This window comes from Channa argus, chromosome 2 (assembly GCF_033026475.1).
Source record: "Channa argus isolate prfri chromosome 2, Channa argus male v1.0, whole genome shotgun sequence".
NCBI lineage: Eukaryota > Metazoa > Chordata > Actinopteri > Anabantiformes > Channidae > Channa > Channa argus.
In genome coordinates, this window is record NC_090198.1 from 25,595,041 (window position 1) to 25,609,881 (window position 14,841).

General features: G+C 40.0%; 1 protein-coding gene across 3 annotated transcripts in view; it reads right to left on the reverse strand.

The window, feature by feature from the left end:
* The window catches only part of spon1a (spondin 1a), an 80,412-nt gene that overhangs the window by 42,835 nt on the left and 22,736 nt on the right, over positions 1 to 14,841 (reverse strand). For all 3 annotated transcript variants that reach the window (XM_067487323.1, XM_067487304.1, XM_067487313.1), the window contains exons 2-3: positions 14,598 to 14,704; positions 8,479 to 8,612 (exon numbers count right to left, since the gene is read on the reverse strand). In XM_067487323.1, coding sequence (XP_067343424.1) covers positions 8,479 to 8,585 — 107 coding nt within the window. In that variant the 5' untranslated portion in view covers positions 8,586 to 8,612; positions 14,598 to 14,704. The remainder of the gene's footprint in view (positions 1 to 8,478; positions 8,613 to 14,597; positions 14,705 to 14,841) is intronic.

The following is a 14,841-nucleotide window of genomic DNA, read 5'->3' on the forward strand; positions in this document are numbered from 1 at the left end:
AGTGAATATTTGTGTATTGTACATGCGAAATTATGAGTGTGTGAGAATGGGTACAAGTGATTTTTGTTATAGTGTGGATGAAATGATTCAAGGTAAAAAAAAAAAAAAAACCCACCAGCACATCTCTAATTGTTCATGCTTTAATTCAATCTCACCCCAATTCCACATATCTCTCTGAGAGAGGGGAGCACACTCTGCCTCACTGCTTGCCCGCCTTCCTGGGCTGGCCAGACAATCAACCAGAGTAATGCTTATTTAACATCCAATTTAAATTCTATCTCACTTTGCTGGATTCACACCACAGACGATCCCAATCACCCCAAAAGCGCCCTTATTTAAGTGTGTGTGAGATATATGCGCGCACACACGAAGTAAAGGGGTGAGAAAGAGAAAAAAGCTACATTTAAAAAAGTAAGACAACAAAGAGGTCGTCTTTCCATTTGCATGCTAAACGGATGTGTAAAAAAAAAATAAAAATTAATTCTCATTTTGTTCTATCTGCTCCTCGTACATTATTTTCATTTTGGTCCATCTTCTCTCAGTACAACAGTACAATTACATTAGTTTACTTTGTTCTGCCTGCCTCTCCTACAAAAGAGAACTAGGCAACATATAAATACAAGGGAAAAAATAATTAATTTTATAGGCTTGTCTGATGACAGTGTCATGAAGTGCTCCCTAATCAGTCTGATCATTGTCTTAAAGGAGAAAAAACAGTTTCTGACAGCTGCATGTGGTTTTGATCTGATCATTCATACACACTCAGACAACCAATCAAAACATATTGCACTACCCTCAATAGTGCAAGCCAGAGGTAGATGGCAAATAAAATGCTTACCACCTACAAATAGAAAGATGAAAGATAAAGGAAACTTCAATGGTGACTGTAATATATGGATTTTCTGGCTTGATTAAGCTCTCTCTCTGTGAAAGAAGAACCAGGATAAAGTAAACCACAAGGAGTATTCCCATTATAAAAATAGCTCTTTTTTTAGTTTCACCTTTTGTCACTGCACAATTGCAGATCAAGCGGGAGTTTGTCATTATCTGGCCCTTGATGAGCCAAACTTAAGCCAGCTATTTTCACTACAAACATCGAATTGTTCCATTTGATTTAAAACAGTTGGGTGAAAGATGAACAAAATAAATAATTCATATACCTTGATGTAAAGGAAGAACACCAGACCAGGATTAACTTGAGGTTTGGTGTCTTGCCCAAGGACATCACCATCGAAGGAGTTAAAAGTGCCAACTCTGTCTTTAGTGGACAGCCTGCTCTACTTTTTGATCCACAGCTCCGCTACATAAACAGTCTAGATGACGTTTAATAGAGTAATGACTTTATTAGAATTAAAATAAGTTTTATATTTTAAGGTCATAATTTAGTCAAATCTTCTACTTTAATTCAAAATATACTCAAAAACATCTTATTACAGTTGTAAGAAAAATTAAATAAAATGGTACTGGAAAATGCGGTGCATGTTTTTCTTAAAGTGAGGTTTATTCTTATTCTTACTGGGGAAAAAAAATTGTATTTACCTTTTTATTAATGCATCACAATGTTTTAGAAAAGCTGCTAAGAAACCTAGCAATTTAGGCCACAACAACAAAAGTTTCCATTAAATCCAAAATGAATCTTTTAAGAAAATCAACTTGAAACGTTGTTTTTGTTGGTATAATTGTAAACAAATTACAAAATTACTGGAAAACAAAAAAGAACACTGCCTGTTAGCTCAGAGTGCAGAGCCATTAGCTCCAAAATTCTAGTCAGAGGTATTGATATTGTGAAGCTGTTAACAGATTAACACTGACAATGCATTAATTAACTTATGTGTGTATGTAACTTAAGGATTAACGCTGGTTCAGGTGGCGGATCGTTTTTTGTCCTTTATTATTTTATTTCATTACTTGGTCCTACATCAAAAGTCGATTCATTCCATTATATGAGCAAAAGTTAAACTTGGTTTCGATAAAAAAAGAAGGAAAAAGTAGCATAGCAGAGAAATCATGAGTTAACACGCTGAACTTCAAGGGTATAAAGATATAAAAAACTAAATAATTAGATTGGAACAGATGGAGAGTCAGGTCCAGCCTGAACTCACAGCTTTAGCTCAAATGAGCTGATCTTTCCGCAGACGTTCTTTCTGCTCAACACAACTTAACTGATCTTTCCTTAAACCTTCAGATGATGACCTTCTCTGATACTCTAAAGACAATGGGTGTGTATCTTATTTTGCACCTTAGGGAGAAAACAGCTAGTTTTCTTTGTCTGCAAAATACATATTCTGCATATGCATTAGACTCATTTTTGCTAATCACCATATGCTCAAGTAGTGAAACAAGTTTTTATTCTGCAGAGTAAGTAATAAGAATATTGAAGTTAACATTGATCATTTCTAATCTCTAAGTCAAAATCATGTTTAATCAAGGGATTAACAACCATAAACAAAGCATGCATCAGGTCATGTCATATAAAATCATATACTAAGAATACGTTTCAGCAAATTTCAAAGTGGGACAAAAGTCAGATTACTCATGGATATGATAAGCATTTTTACCATTCATTGGTACTGTGATTCAAGTTTTCCCGACAAAATATTATCTTTGCGAATTTCCATCAGATTTTAACCAGACTGGGATTATAGAGGCTATGCCAGAGAGGCACGGTAAACCCTACATAGGTCGCCAACGCAGAAAGACATACACAGACAACTGTTTAGGTTCACATTCACAGCATAGGGCAATTTAGAGTCACCAGTTAACTTAAAATACAAGTCTTTAGACCCTGGGCGGAAACCTGAGTGCCCTGAGGAAGCCCATGCTAGCACAGGGAGAACATGCAAACCCCACACAGAAAGGCCGCAGCTGACAGGAAGATTCAAACCGCCCTTTTAGCTCTGAGACTGCAGTGCTAACCACTCCAACAGTGTGCCACCCTGTATATGTATATTACAGATTTATAAGATTTAATATTGGAATGGAATTTTATAGGCATTAGACCTCACTCCTACCATCTGACTACACTCAGCATCATTTGTTGTTATCAAGGCCTTTGTCTGTTGCACAGACGATCACAACTGCATGTAACGGTAATAAGGTTTACTGGGGAACCAGTGTACTATAGTTCACCACCAGTAAGATACACAATGAAAAAAAAAAACGTGGCGTGATTTGATTCTAAAAAGCCAAAAATAACTGGTTTTCATAGCAATGACTTGGAATGAGCATCCTTGCCTGACCCTGTCATCACAGACCAGCCTCAGATAGAACCAAACCACTAAGCTCAGCCTTCCCATCTAAAAGACAGCAACTGCCCATCAATTATATTATTATGCAGCAAACCACTTGGAGGGAGCAAGATTCTTAGGGCAACATGTAAGTCACAGGAGCTTTCAAACAGAAACATGCATACATACTCATACACTACACACACACACACACACACACACACACACACCCACCTAAAGTCATGGCCAGATGTTATTTTGAATAACTATAATTTACAGACAGATTACCGTGCAGAACTTTGGGATATGAAATTAATAATCTATGATATTTGTGGTTTTTTCACATTCATGTTTTTTCCTTTCTGTGGAAATGTTTTAATTCAACAGATCTTGTGTTTGTACATGTTTCTGTGTTGTATTGGTGAGACGATAACACATACACAATACATCAAGTTTTCCCCCCTTTTGAACAATAAAAAGCTCTGCGTTTATAACACAGTTGTAAGAGTTTACCTCTTTCACTAATAAGACAATTTTGTTTTTGTTGTGTTGCAGCACAGAGCTATACAAAAACCTGGTCTTTATAACTGTCAGGTGCAGGAAGAACAGTGGCATATACCCACTGCTAGCTTGTAATTATGATTTTCAAAAGGCATATCTCTTGAAATATAAGCTTCTTGCGTTCTCCCTCCCCCAGTGTTTCTGCTAGTAACACAGCATGGACACATCCCTGCACTTTCAAGTATCTCTAGACTGTGCACTCTGTCACACTTTCAACTTTTTCATCTGTCTACGTGCTTAACTGAGTACAATTCCATTCATCAACTTACTGGTCTCTATGAGAGGAGCAGAAGTGAGCTACAACATGACCCACTGCAAGATAAAACCATGGTGAAGATGAAAACAAAGCAGAAAACAGAGGAGACTTGCTGTTCCCCAGTCTCCTCTGTTTTCAGCATTCTTGCTGTTCCCCACTCTCTGACAGACAGAGTAAAGGAACACTCAGAGGTTACCTAGAGGGCAGGTCATGAGAATGTTCTTTAAGGTACTGTAAAAACAGGGGAAAATGAGAAGCACAGAGACACAAAAAGAAAACCTGTTTTCTAAAGCACTGCTAAAATGCAACCCTTTTTTAAAAATCACATCTCTGCATAAAAACACAGATATAAAACAGAAAAACAACAGAGTACATAAACAAATAATGGGTTAGAGTTATAAAATAATAACCCTAAACCTTGAGCAGAAGGCCTTGTGATTCATCCCCCAATCTTTTTCAGCTCCTATTTCCCTACAAAGGAAAAGGTTTCTTTCATGATCTGTCTCTAGCTGAGCAGGACTACCTATCGGTATCCAAGCAAATAGAAAGTACACACAACAGAATTGACTTGTGTCAAACCCAGTGTTTTTCCTATATTGGTACAAGCATGGCCATGACCAATGAGACAGCCAGCCATGCTTACACTACAGGCAAATAAATATTGTTTGATCTAGTGATGTTACGATCACGACCTGCTTCTTTTTAACTTCTAGGCACGAAAGGACGAAAGTTGTTCTGGTTAACGTGTCCAAATTCCACCGCCTCTCCTACATCCACTCGACTCACTTTTTTACCCCCCCCTTACTCTACAGAGAGACAGCGTTGACTTACTAAAGGCCAGATGATTTGTCCATTGCTGTCCTTAAACGCACCATTTAATTTTCTGCTCCACAGAGCACAGATCCATGTTGTTAATGCTTTATAATGTTACGGTGAAGTCAATTAAAAGTTCTAGGATAGCATCAAATGAAAAATAAAATGATTTACCTAAAATGGTCTCTGGTTTACCTAAAATGAGATGAAAAAAGACTGAACACGCTTGCATGCAGTTCTTTTTTTTTTTTTTTTGATGGCACTGCATAGGTGGCAGAGAGTTAGAGCAGTTCTCTGTTTCTCTTTGTTCTTTTTCGCATTTTTATAATGTTTATTATTGTACTGTCACTCATCACTTTTGCACTGTGTTTCATACTTTTTGCGAACGTTTTAAGTCCGTCTTGGGGGGCCCCTTCCCTGTGGCTTCATTGTTTACAATGCCACACAAGGGACAATAAAACTCTGGACTTAATGTATGCCAACGTCAGGAATCCATATATCTCTGCCCCCCTCCCCACTCTTGGTCATTCTGATCACAACCTTGTTCATTTGCTTCCTGCTTACACTCAAGTGCTGCAAAAAGAGTCACCACAGGTCAGAGAAGAGAAGATTTTGAGTTTGCAGCTTAGAGACTGTGTTAACACCACAGACTGGGACAGTCTCTGCATGAGGAGGACATGAGGAGGACATTGACACACTTACACACTGTATCACAGACTACATTAACTTTTGTGTAGAGAACACTGTGCCATCCAGGAAAGTACTGCGCTTTCCTAACAACAAGCCCTGCATGAGCCCTGAGCTAAAGGCCCCTTCTGAATAAGAAGAAGAGGGCTTTCTTCTCAAGGGAAAAGGAAGGAGCTGAGCTAAGCAGCGGGATCTTGTACAAGATCAGGAAATGCAAGGACAGCTACAGGAAAAAACTAGAGCACTGTATTGAGCAAAAAAATGTCTGAGTGAAGAGGAGTGAAACACATCTTGGGTCATGGAAGGGGGGGGATGGTGACCAGATCACTGCAGACCAGACTTGGGTTTATGAAGTGAATCTGTTCATGAATAGATTTGATTCTGCCCAGTCCCCAACCACCTAGGCAGGCCCTTCTTCACACCTCTCCAAGCTTGTTGCCTCCTCCCAGCTGCAGCCTCTCTCAACCCCAGGTGGAGCACTCTGCCCCTCCTCCTCTTGTCACCAAGGGCTTCCAAAAGCCCACATCTCCAGACAACCACGGACAACCGCCCTCTGCCAAAACGCAGTCCCTGTCGATCAGGTGAGAAGGGGTTAGGGAAGACCAAGGCTAGGGAGGCTACAGGCCCAGACCATATTAGGCCCAGGTTTCTCAGGGAGTGTGCAGACCAGCTCAGTGAGGTGGTCCAGCACATATTTAACCTAAGCCTCAGCCTGGGGAGGGTCCCTGTTCTGTGGAAGACCTCCTGTCTGGTTCTAGTTGCTAAAACAGCACACTCTAGGGAGCTGAATCACTAGAGACCTGTCACCTTAACCTCTTACCTTATGAAGAGCATGAAGAGGATCGTGCTTGGCCACATCCCAGGTGAGATCAACACTGGACTCACTGCAGTTTGCTTATTGAGCTGGCATTGGGACAGATGTTGCTGTCATCTACCTGCAGCATTGGACCCTATCTCACCTGGAGCCCCCTGGGAGTACTGTAAGGGTCATGTTCTTCAACTTCTCCAGTGCTTTTAACACAATCCAGCCATCTATCACCATCTACAACTATCTCACTGACAGACCACAGTACATTAGTCTGTGCCACAGTGTCAGATGTGGTGGTCATCCAGGGGATGGTCACCCTCTCCTGAACCTGCTCCTGAACTCCAGCAAACCAAAGGAGATGTTGATTGATTTCTGGCTGAAACCCCCACTAGTCAGAGAGTGTGTAGACACATTGGTGTGCACCTCAACAATTATCTGAACAGGTCCAACAACACTGATGTCCTGTACAGGAAGGCCCAGAGTCATCTCCATCTGCTGAGGAGACTGAGGTCCTTTGGTGTGGGAAGGACTCTTCTCCGAACTTACTATGACACTGTGTTGGCCTTTCTACGCTGTTGTGTGCTCCGCAGGTGGCAGCATGAACAGAGACAGGAAAATAAGCTGGTTAAGAGAGCCGGTTCTGTCCTGGGCTGCCCACTCGATTCCATCAAGGAGGTGATGCTGGCCAAACTCACATCCATCATGGATAATGTCTCCGTCCCCTGCACCACACTGCATGGTTATTATGGGAGAAATTTTGTGCCTGTTATGCAACTTTTTTCTTGCTCTTGTGCAATATTCATTTATGTTAGGGGTGAAGGAAAATACCTTTGATTTAATGTGCAGTTTCAATATCTACTGCTTTCCTTTTTGCTGCTGGAACACTGGAATTTACCCATCGTGAAATCAATAAAGTCTCATCACAAATATGATTTGTGTGGCGGGGCGATACACAAATCAATGATTGGGAAACCCTGCAGAGCGTCATTCATTATCTTACTTGCATAGGCGGGCATGACACTTTTCACTTGCCCAAACATTGCCTAACCAAGCGCTGGGCTAGTACAGTATCACAGGCCTAATAAGGCACAACTTATCAACACTTTACAATGCAGTGGGGTCATCTTCAATTCATCCATTGAGACAACAGTGACCCACAAAACACACAGGCATTAATGAACGTGTCAACAATTTAACAACTACACAGTTTTACATCTGGATGATGCCCCACCTTGAGTTAGAACTAAAGAAGCCTTTCAGATGAGAGGTGAAACATCTGGAATTTGTAATAAGTCAAGTTGCCCCTGAACAACCACCTGTGGGAAAACAGTCATGACCAAGATTGCCAAGGGTCTGCTGTTTGTACACTATGCCATCATTTACACAGCAAATTCCAGTCTGCCACACAAAAAAATGATCCAGGGGAGCAAAAATTATAGTTACTTTGTCTATTTGGAGTATAATCACCTTTTAGCAGGGCACCAGAATCAACTTATTTATTAGTCAAACGTTCTCTAAAGTTGGAGCAGGAGACTACTAATCTGTGTGTTTTCCAAATTGCACCATTTATCTTGAGATTGGTAAAACATTTTTTACATTCTCACAAATACATGCACCAGTATCAAAAGCGCTAAAAAAAAACAGCACTGTCTGCAATCAAATGTATTACCTTTTAGTAATAACTCAAAAAACATGTCTTGGCCGTAGAATAAAAACTTAATAAAATAAAATAAGAATTTCAATATCACACCGGACATCCACATTACCAGACATCTTAGAAAGTAATGGCAAATGGTCTGTTTATACAGTGCTTTTTTTCCAAAGCACAATGTTGCTTCTCGTTCCCCCGTTCAAACACACTCACACATCAAGGGCGCTGGCTGCCATGCTAGGCCTGACCCATAAGGAACAACTTGGGTTTCACTGTCTTGCCCAAGGACACTTAAACACATAGCCAGGAGGGAGCAGGATCTGAACAACTGATCCTGTTGTCTGTGTAAGACTGCCTTACCCACCAGGCTACAGAATTATAGCTTATCAAGATACAGCTTATCCAAAATAAGAGTTAACCTTCGACAGATATGTAACATTTCAAGATCAGATCAGTAAACGTATACAATACATACTTAAGGAGGACACAGCCGGAACCACTAGGGGGCGCTGTCCAAAACACTTGGATGCTGGTGCGCCTACGAGGGGTGCTCTCTGTCACTGCAGGGGGGCAGTTGGTCATAAACTGCGTTTCCTCTTCATCAATTATCTGCAAAGCATGAAAACACAGAGAGATTAATGATTCATATTAAAACCAATTTATACTAAAAAGATAAATAAATACTCATCTAATTCTTACTACTGACGGCTCCAAGTCAGTTTACACATTTTCAAGACACATGAAGTAAAACAGCAAAAATTAGGATTAAGGTAGAAATAAATTTGTTAGTTGGAAAACATTTGTTGTTACAAACACAACAAATGTCTGTCTCTGCGTGTGTGTGTGCGCGCGTTCACGCACACGTAAAATAGACTTCGTCAGGGAGTAAGCGATGTTTTCAAATGGTCACATTTTTTTGTACTTTCGGCTTATCCCGTGAGTTGTCCGCATGTTGAATTTAAATAAGTGACCCCTTGTCACAGCACAGGCTGGCATCTACATGGTAATAGAAGACATGTTGCCATGTTAATTGAAAGCGGTACTGATACTGGGTCGATTCTACAGGCGAAATAAAGTAAATGAAATTGAATTAATACGATCAACAAGAAGATGAACACAAAGGTGCCCAATGGTTACCCCATCACTAGAGCAAAAATAGCAATCCTTAGATTTCTTTTCCCAGTTGAAGCGAAGAGTCCAAAAGCCCACTGCCCTCTCTATCCACAGGTGCACACCAGAGATACTAAGTGTCTCATTGATTTTAACTGGAGAGAAAATTGAATGAGTGGGTTGGAGTCAGAGGCCTAATATTCAAGTGCCCGGAGACCAAGGATCTGTTTGATAGGAAGTGACATTTGGGCAGGAGAGGGAACTTTCTCACTCCATAAAGCTGTCAGCGGAGAACTTCCTTTGTCATGCCATGTTATGAATAAGTTCTCTCGAAAAGTGAATTGTGTGGGGATGTGCATGTTGTTGCTGTGTGTGTGTTTGTTAAGAGTCAGTGAGAGACAGAGGAATTGAAAATGGGAGCCAGGGAGCTGCATGTGCACACAAATGCAATTTGTGTATATGTATCCCTATCTCTATTTGGTGGATTATACCCCCCATCCCCACCCCCCCACGTTACCATGGCTTCTAATAGGCATTCTGGGATTACCTGACTTGACTACAGTATGTTGAACCAGTAAAGTCTCATGGAAAAGCAATAAACAATCCATATAAAGAAGCAATTAAATTGCTGAAAAGAACCTGTGACCCAATACTTCTTGTCCAATTCCCAGAGACACTGTATGCATCACTTATTACCAGAAAATTAAGTTGCTTCCCTGTGTTTAGGTACGAATTTATGCATCAAAGTAGTTGTTGGCTGCAGGGTTTTTTCTAATTTGCACAGAGGTTAAGAGTCAGACATCATTGTCGCCCTAAAATCAGATGTGTTCTGTGTGTATAACAATGTCATGTTGTACTCCGAGTGGCAGTGATTTTACTACATAGCCCTGCTGAGACGTAATTTCTCAACAGACATTGCCAGCCTTGCCCTGCTGGTTTACATTCTTGCCCACACACACACACACACACACACACACACACACACACACACACACACACACACACACACACACACACACACACACACACACACACACACACACACACACACACACACACACACACACACACACACACACACACACACACACACACACACACACACACACACACACACACACACACACACACACACACACACACACGACCTCCCCAAAGAGCTCAATAAAAGTGCTTTTCATCAAGTTAGGAGCTGTCCAGAAACGGCTGAGATAGGGCACACCAGAAGATTTCCAATGAGCTGTATGTTAAATAAAGCCTGACGTCTTCTGTTGGAGCTTTTTTTTTCTTTTTTTAAAACCCCCTTTTTCTTTCAATGCTTGGAGGTTAGCCCACCCAGAGCTCTTTCAGAATGGGGGAATGGTGTGTGTGTGTGTGTGTGTGTGTGTGTGTGTGTGTGTGTGTGTGTGTGTGTGTGTGTGTCTGTTGGTAGGTGTCTGTGTCTGTGTTTAGACATAAAAGACATAAAACATGAAAGACTAACTGAGCAGGTGGTGAAAGAGGAATATCTCTTTGGACAACAGTTTATTTTTACTGCACTGTCACATGTTTCTTGTAACGAGACAGGTGATCATCTGCAGCTGTGAAAGAGACCTTCAACTTCATAAAACCTAGCAGGAGTCTAATCAAAAGGCCTGTCCCAGTAATGACAGAGGCTATCTATTCTTTTTACTTTTTATTCCAACATCTAACGGCTTGGGTCACGCACCACACTCACACACTCCACACTTAGTCTCCTGCACATGTGGAGCACAGTGACTGAATGTGACTAAATGACGCATTTCCCCTCTTTACTCCTGACATTTAGCACTCGTCACACCATGTGATTCTCTGCCATATGGAAGAGAAAAACGCTCAAGGCTGGTACTAAATACCAGCAAGAAATCAATTGCAAGGACAAATAAAACAGAAAAAACAAATCTTGCGTGTGTTAATACTGGTTAATGAAATGTGAGGTGCACATAGGACAAAATAAAATGTTGCCTTTTTTTTCCTTTTTAAATGTCTTCCCATACTTAAGGCTGAGATGCTATCAGATCAGATTAGCCTGAAGGCAGTAGTGCAAACCGTAGCATATGATTTAGTATTTACAGCTCCACTTCCATGAAAGTACAATTTCAATTCTGAGCTGAAATGACTATTTGACTTATATGCCTATATATGCGCTTTTCATCTTTTATTATAATTACACCATATCATAAGCAACTGCTTGACAGTGTTTGCGATTTCCTGTTTATATGAAACAAAATTGGTCATGAGAGCAATGACTAATATGATTTTAAAATCTAGCATCTAAACCTTATTGAACACAACTATTAAACATACAATATAATGTTGGAAAACATATTGGCAACACTAGGGTTCTGCTGTCATTAAATGCACTCTGGGGTCCAACTGAATAATCAAGAAGGGAGGCCTGGTTTAGAATGACCTCGACTTGGAAAAACAATATCAATGTCAATGTGGAATTGACAAGCAGCATCACCTGGTGTGAGCCACGCTTCGTAATAAAAGAGATCAAGAGTTGCTTATTTGCATGTACCTGGAAAGGTTTAGAGCGTAAACTTAAGATTAAATATTTAGTCAGATATATAGTCTATAAATTGAGACAGTTTGGTACTGGGGCTACTCTCCAGAGAAGTTAGTGCCCAGCCAAGATTAGTCCAAAGGCACAAATGAGTCTAGCATACGCAAAACATAAAACACGACTGCAGCACCCCTGAAGTTTGTCAAACATCCCCATGACACTCCACAACACCACTAAAACACTAAGGTGGTTCAACCAGCCATTAAAACACTGTTGCCACTACTTTATCCATGACTGCGTTTTATCACCGTAAAAATATTGTTTGATATAAATATAAATGACAGATCATATTTGATAGCAAATTTGTGCAAAAACTGTATGATGTACCCTGTACCTGTTTTATGACTTTGGCATTAGTGCTGAGTAGTTAATCGTGTTTTCATTATCATCACGATATGAAAGTATGCAAAAGAGTAAAGAATTGCCATGAATAAGAAAAGTAATTTTATTTGTATACGCTACCGGTGGGTAAAACAATACTGAAGCGCGTGTGTCAAGCACAAAGAGCGAAACCCCGTATCAATGTGTACATGGCTTTTAAAAAAAATTTAAAAAATTAAAAAAAGATGTAACCGATACAGCTGCTGTGTCGTAAGGAAGTAAAGCGCTAAGTTGTGTTTTTCATTAGGAAGCACTACTTTTGACTGTATTCATGGTGAAAGGAGGAGAGGAGTCGGCTGTTGGTGCTGTTTCTATTAGTTTTTGTTTCGTCATTATCCACTGATCCTTACGGAATCTTCGAGAAAAAGGACCTTATAACGCCAAAAAAAGGTAAATGTTTTCCTTTGCATTTTCCACGTTCGCTCTGCTGAACAGAGCTGTCTTACTTAAACAGTAGCACTTCATCAATGCACCTCTACAAACTTGCTTTTAAAAAAGGTTTTATGTACTGCCGCCTCATCTGTAACTTGTGTAAGAGTTTTTTTTTTTTTTTCCAAAGCAGGAGAACTGGTGTCAAAGAAAAAAAATTGCCTTGGCCACAACATCCTTCAAAAACGTCTTTCTTAATAAAAATGTGTAAACCCGGCCTCTTCCCCTCACATAAGTACTTTCACAAGCACTTATTTTTCATTAATGACATTAACAAAAATTTCACTTTAATTTCACATTTTTCCACTTCTTCTTCCTTGCAAAAAGATTTTTGTACATTCTGCATTTAATATACTATTAGTCATTTTATTTTGGTTACATTCAAACTAACTGGAATATATCCCAGTTTGCAAGTTATTATCAGCTGGTTATGTAAGAAGGGATGAAATTCAGTCTCCACATCGTTTATCCACGATGCCTGCAATGTTTTTTGTAATCCAGCAGATGTTAAGCTATACACCAACACCGTGGCAGCACAGTTAGGGAACTGTCCCATACACTCCATGAGACATCTACCCATCACTAGTATTCGCCATGCATTCGGTATAGTTGTGACACTGAGAGCACAGTGTCTCTCTCCTCTGTATCAGTGCAATGGGGCACAGCTCTTCCGGACAACAGACACAGAAGTCGTCCAGCTGACACTGCTGGGATTTAAACCATCTACACTTAATTATGTGCATAATAAAACTTTGGCAACTTAAATAAGAATAAAATAGTTTATTAAAATACCTGTTAATCAAGCATAAACATGTATAAAATGCCAGCTTTGCTTGTTTTGTTTTTTCCACTGTTAGTATATATTAGTTTGTTGTCCTCATGTCCCCATCATTTAACTGCTATGAAGTCACAAAAAAAAAAAACAAGACTATGGACAGCTGTTCAGCCTAATTTGCCACATAGCATCTTAAACTGAACAAGTTCTTCAGGGGTTTCTCAGAAACCAGTTTCATAACTCCATCCCCAACAGCTGTACCTGTTCAGCAGTGAATCAAAATGGTAGAAGCAATGAAGAGAAGGTCAGAGGACCAATGGTTGACAGCGACTGATGTCTGGATTATTCATTATTTTTAAACTTCACCCAGTAAATAATATCAGCACCATTTTTTTTTAATTTCATCTCCATTTGAAATGATTTGGGGTATTTGTTCCAGTGTACCTATAAAACAAAAAAGCTTAACCGTTGAGCTAATATTCAAACTAATCATTTATTTATTGCAAGACATATCAATGGAGTACTGATTGTTAATCCACATCACAGATTATCCTCATATTGTACAGGCTTATTTTGCATTATAACAGGAATAATAGCAGTCCTAATTCCAAACTAACACACACACCCCCATAAACCAATTTCTTATTTCTCCTTGCCACTCGACTTCTTACACTGCATTACAATTACACAGGCCTCACTCAGGACATTATCACATGTCCGTAACAACACCAGTTTCTCTCTCCTTCTTACATTTTTGGCCCCACTCCTGTCTCTCTCGTATTTCTACGGAATTGTGAATTAGCTTCTTAACTACAGTTCTTACAGACTTTAACAAGCTGCTTGTGAAAACAACTCCTTAAATTCCACATGTGCACTCTGTACCAGGCTAGTCACAGCTAGATGGAATAGAGCCGAGCTGAGTCTCTGCTCTTTTCATATGCTGTTTCCAGCCTATTAGAGGAGGTGAGAATAATCACACTTTGACATGTGAGATAGGAGGGCTCTGCAAAAAATAAATAAAAATGGTCAAGACCTCCACTCAGCCCATCTACAATCATGTGTCTTTTGTTTCTCCTTTTTCCATCCACATTAACCACATTGCCTGTACTATAGTTTACTAAAGTTGGCAGTTAGGTCTTAAACTAAAGTGTCTAACTAATCTCAAGGATGGATGTTGAATACTAGGATTCAACTCCCAGTGAGGCAAACTAGGATTGAGGGGTTGGTAACGAGTTATCAGCACAGTGATAACTGAGGGGGGGGAGGAGAAGAGAAAAGGATTTTTTTCCCCTAACAGTCCCCCAATCTTTACCTGGAAATTTCCAGTATAGTCCTCGTCCTTGTCTCCTTCTGCACCCTCCTTCAGGGCAATGAGAGTGAACCCTCTGAAGTAGGAGGGGCTGGATGCAATCACACTCACTAGATGGAATAAAACCAGAGACAGCAAGCATCAGCTGACATACAAAAAAGCTCAACAGTCCTTGTTCCAAACAGGAGACTAAAGCAGGTGTGATTAACAACTTTCGTAGAAAGTGTTACATTTAGAAACAGGGTAT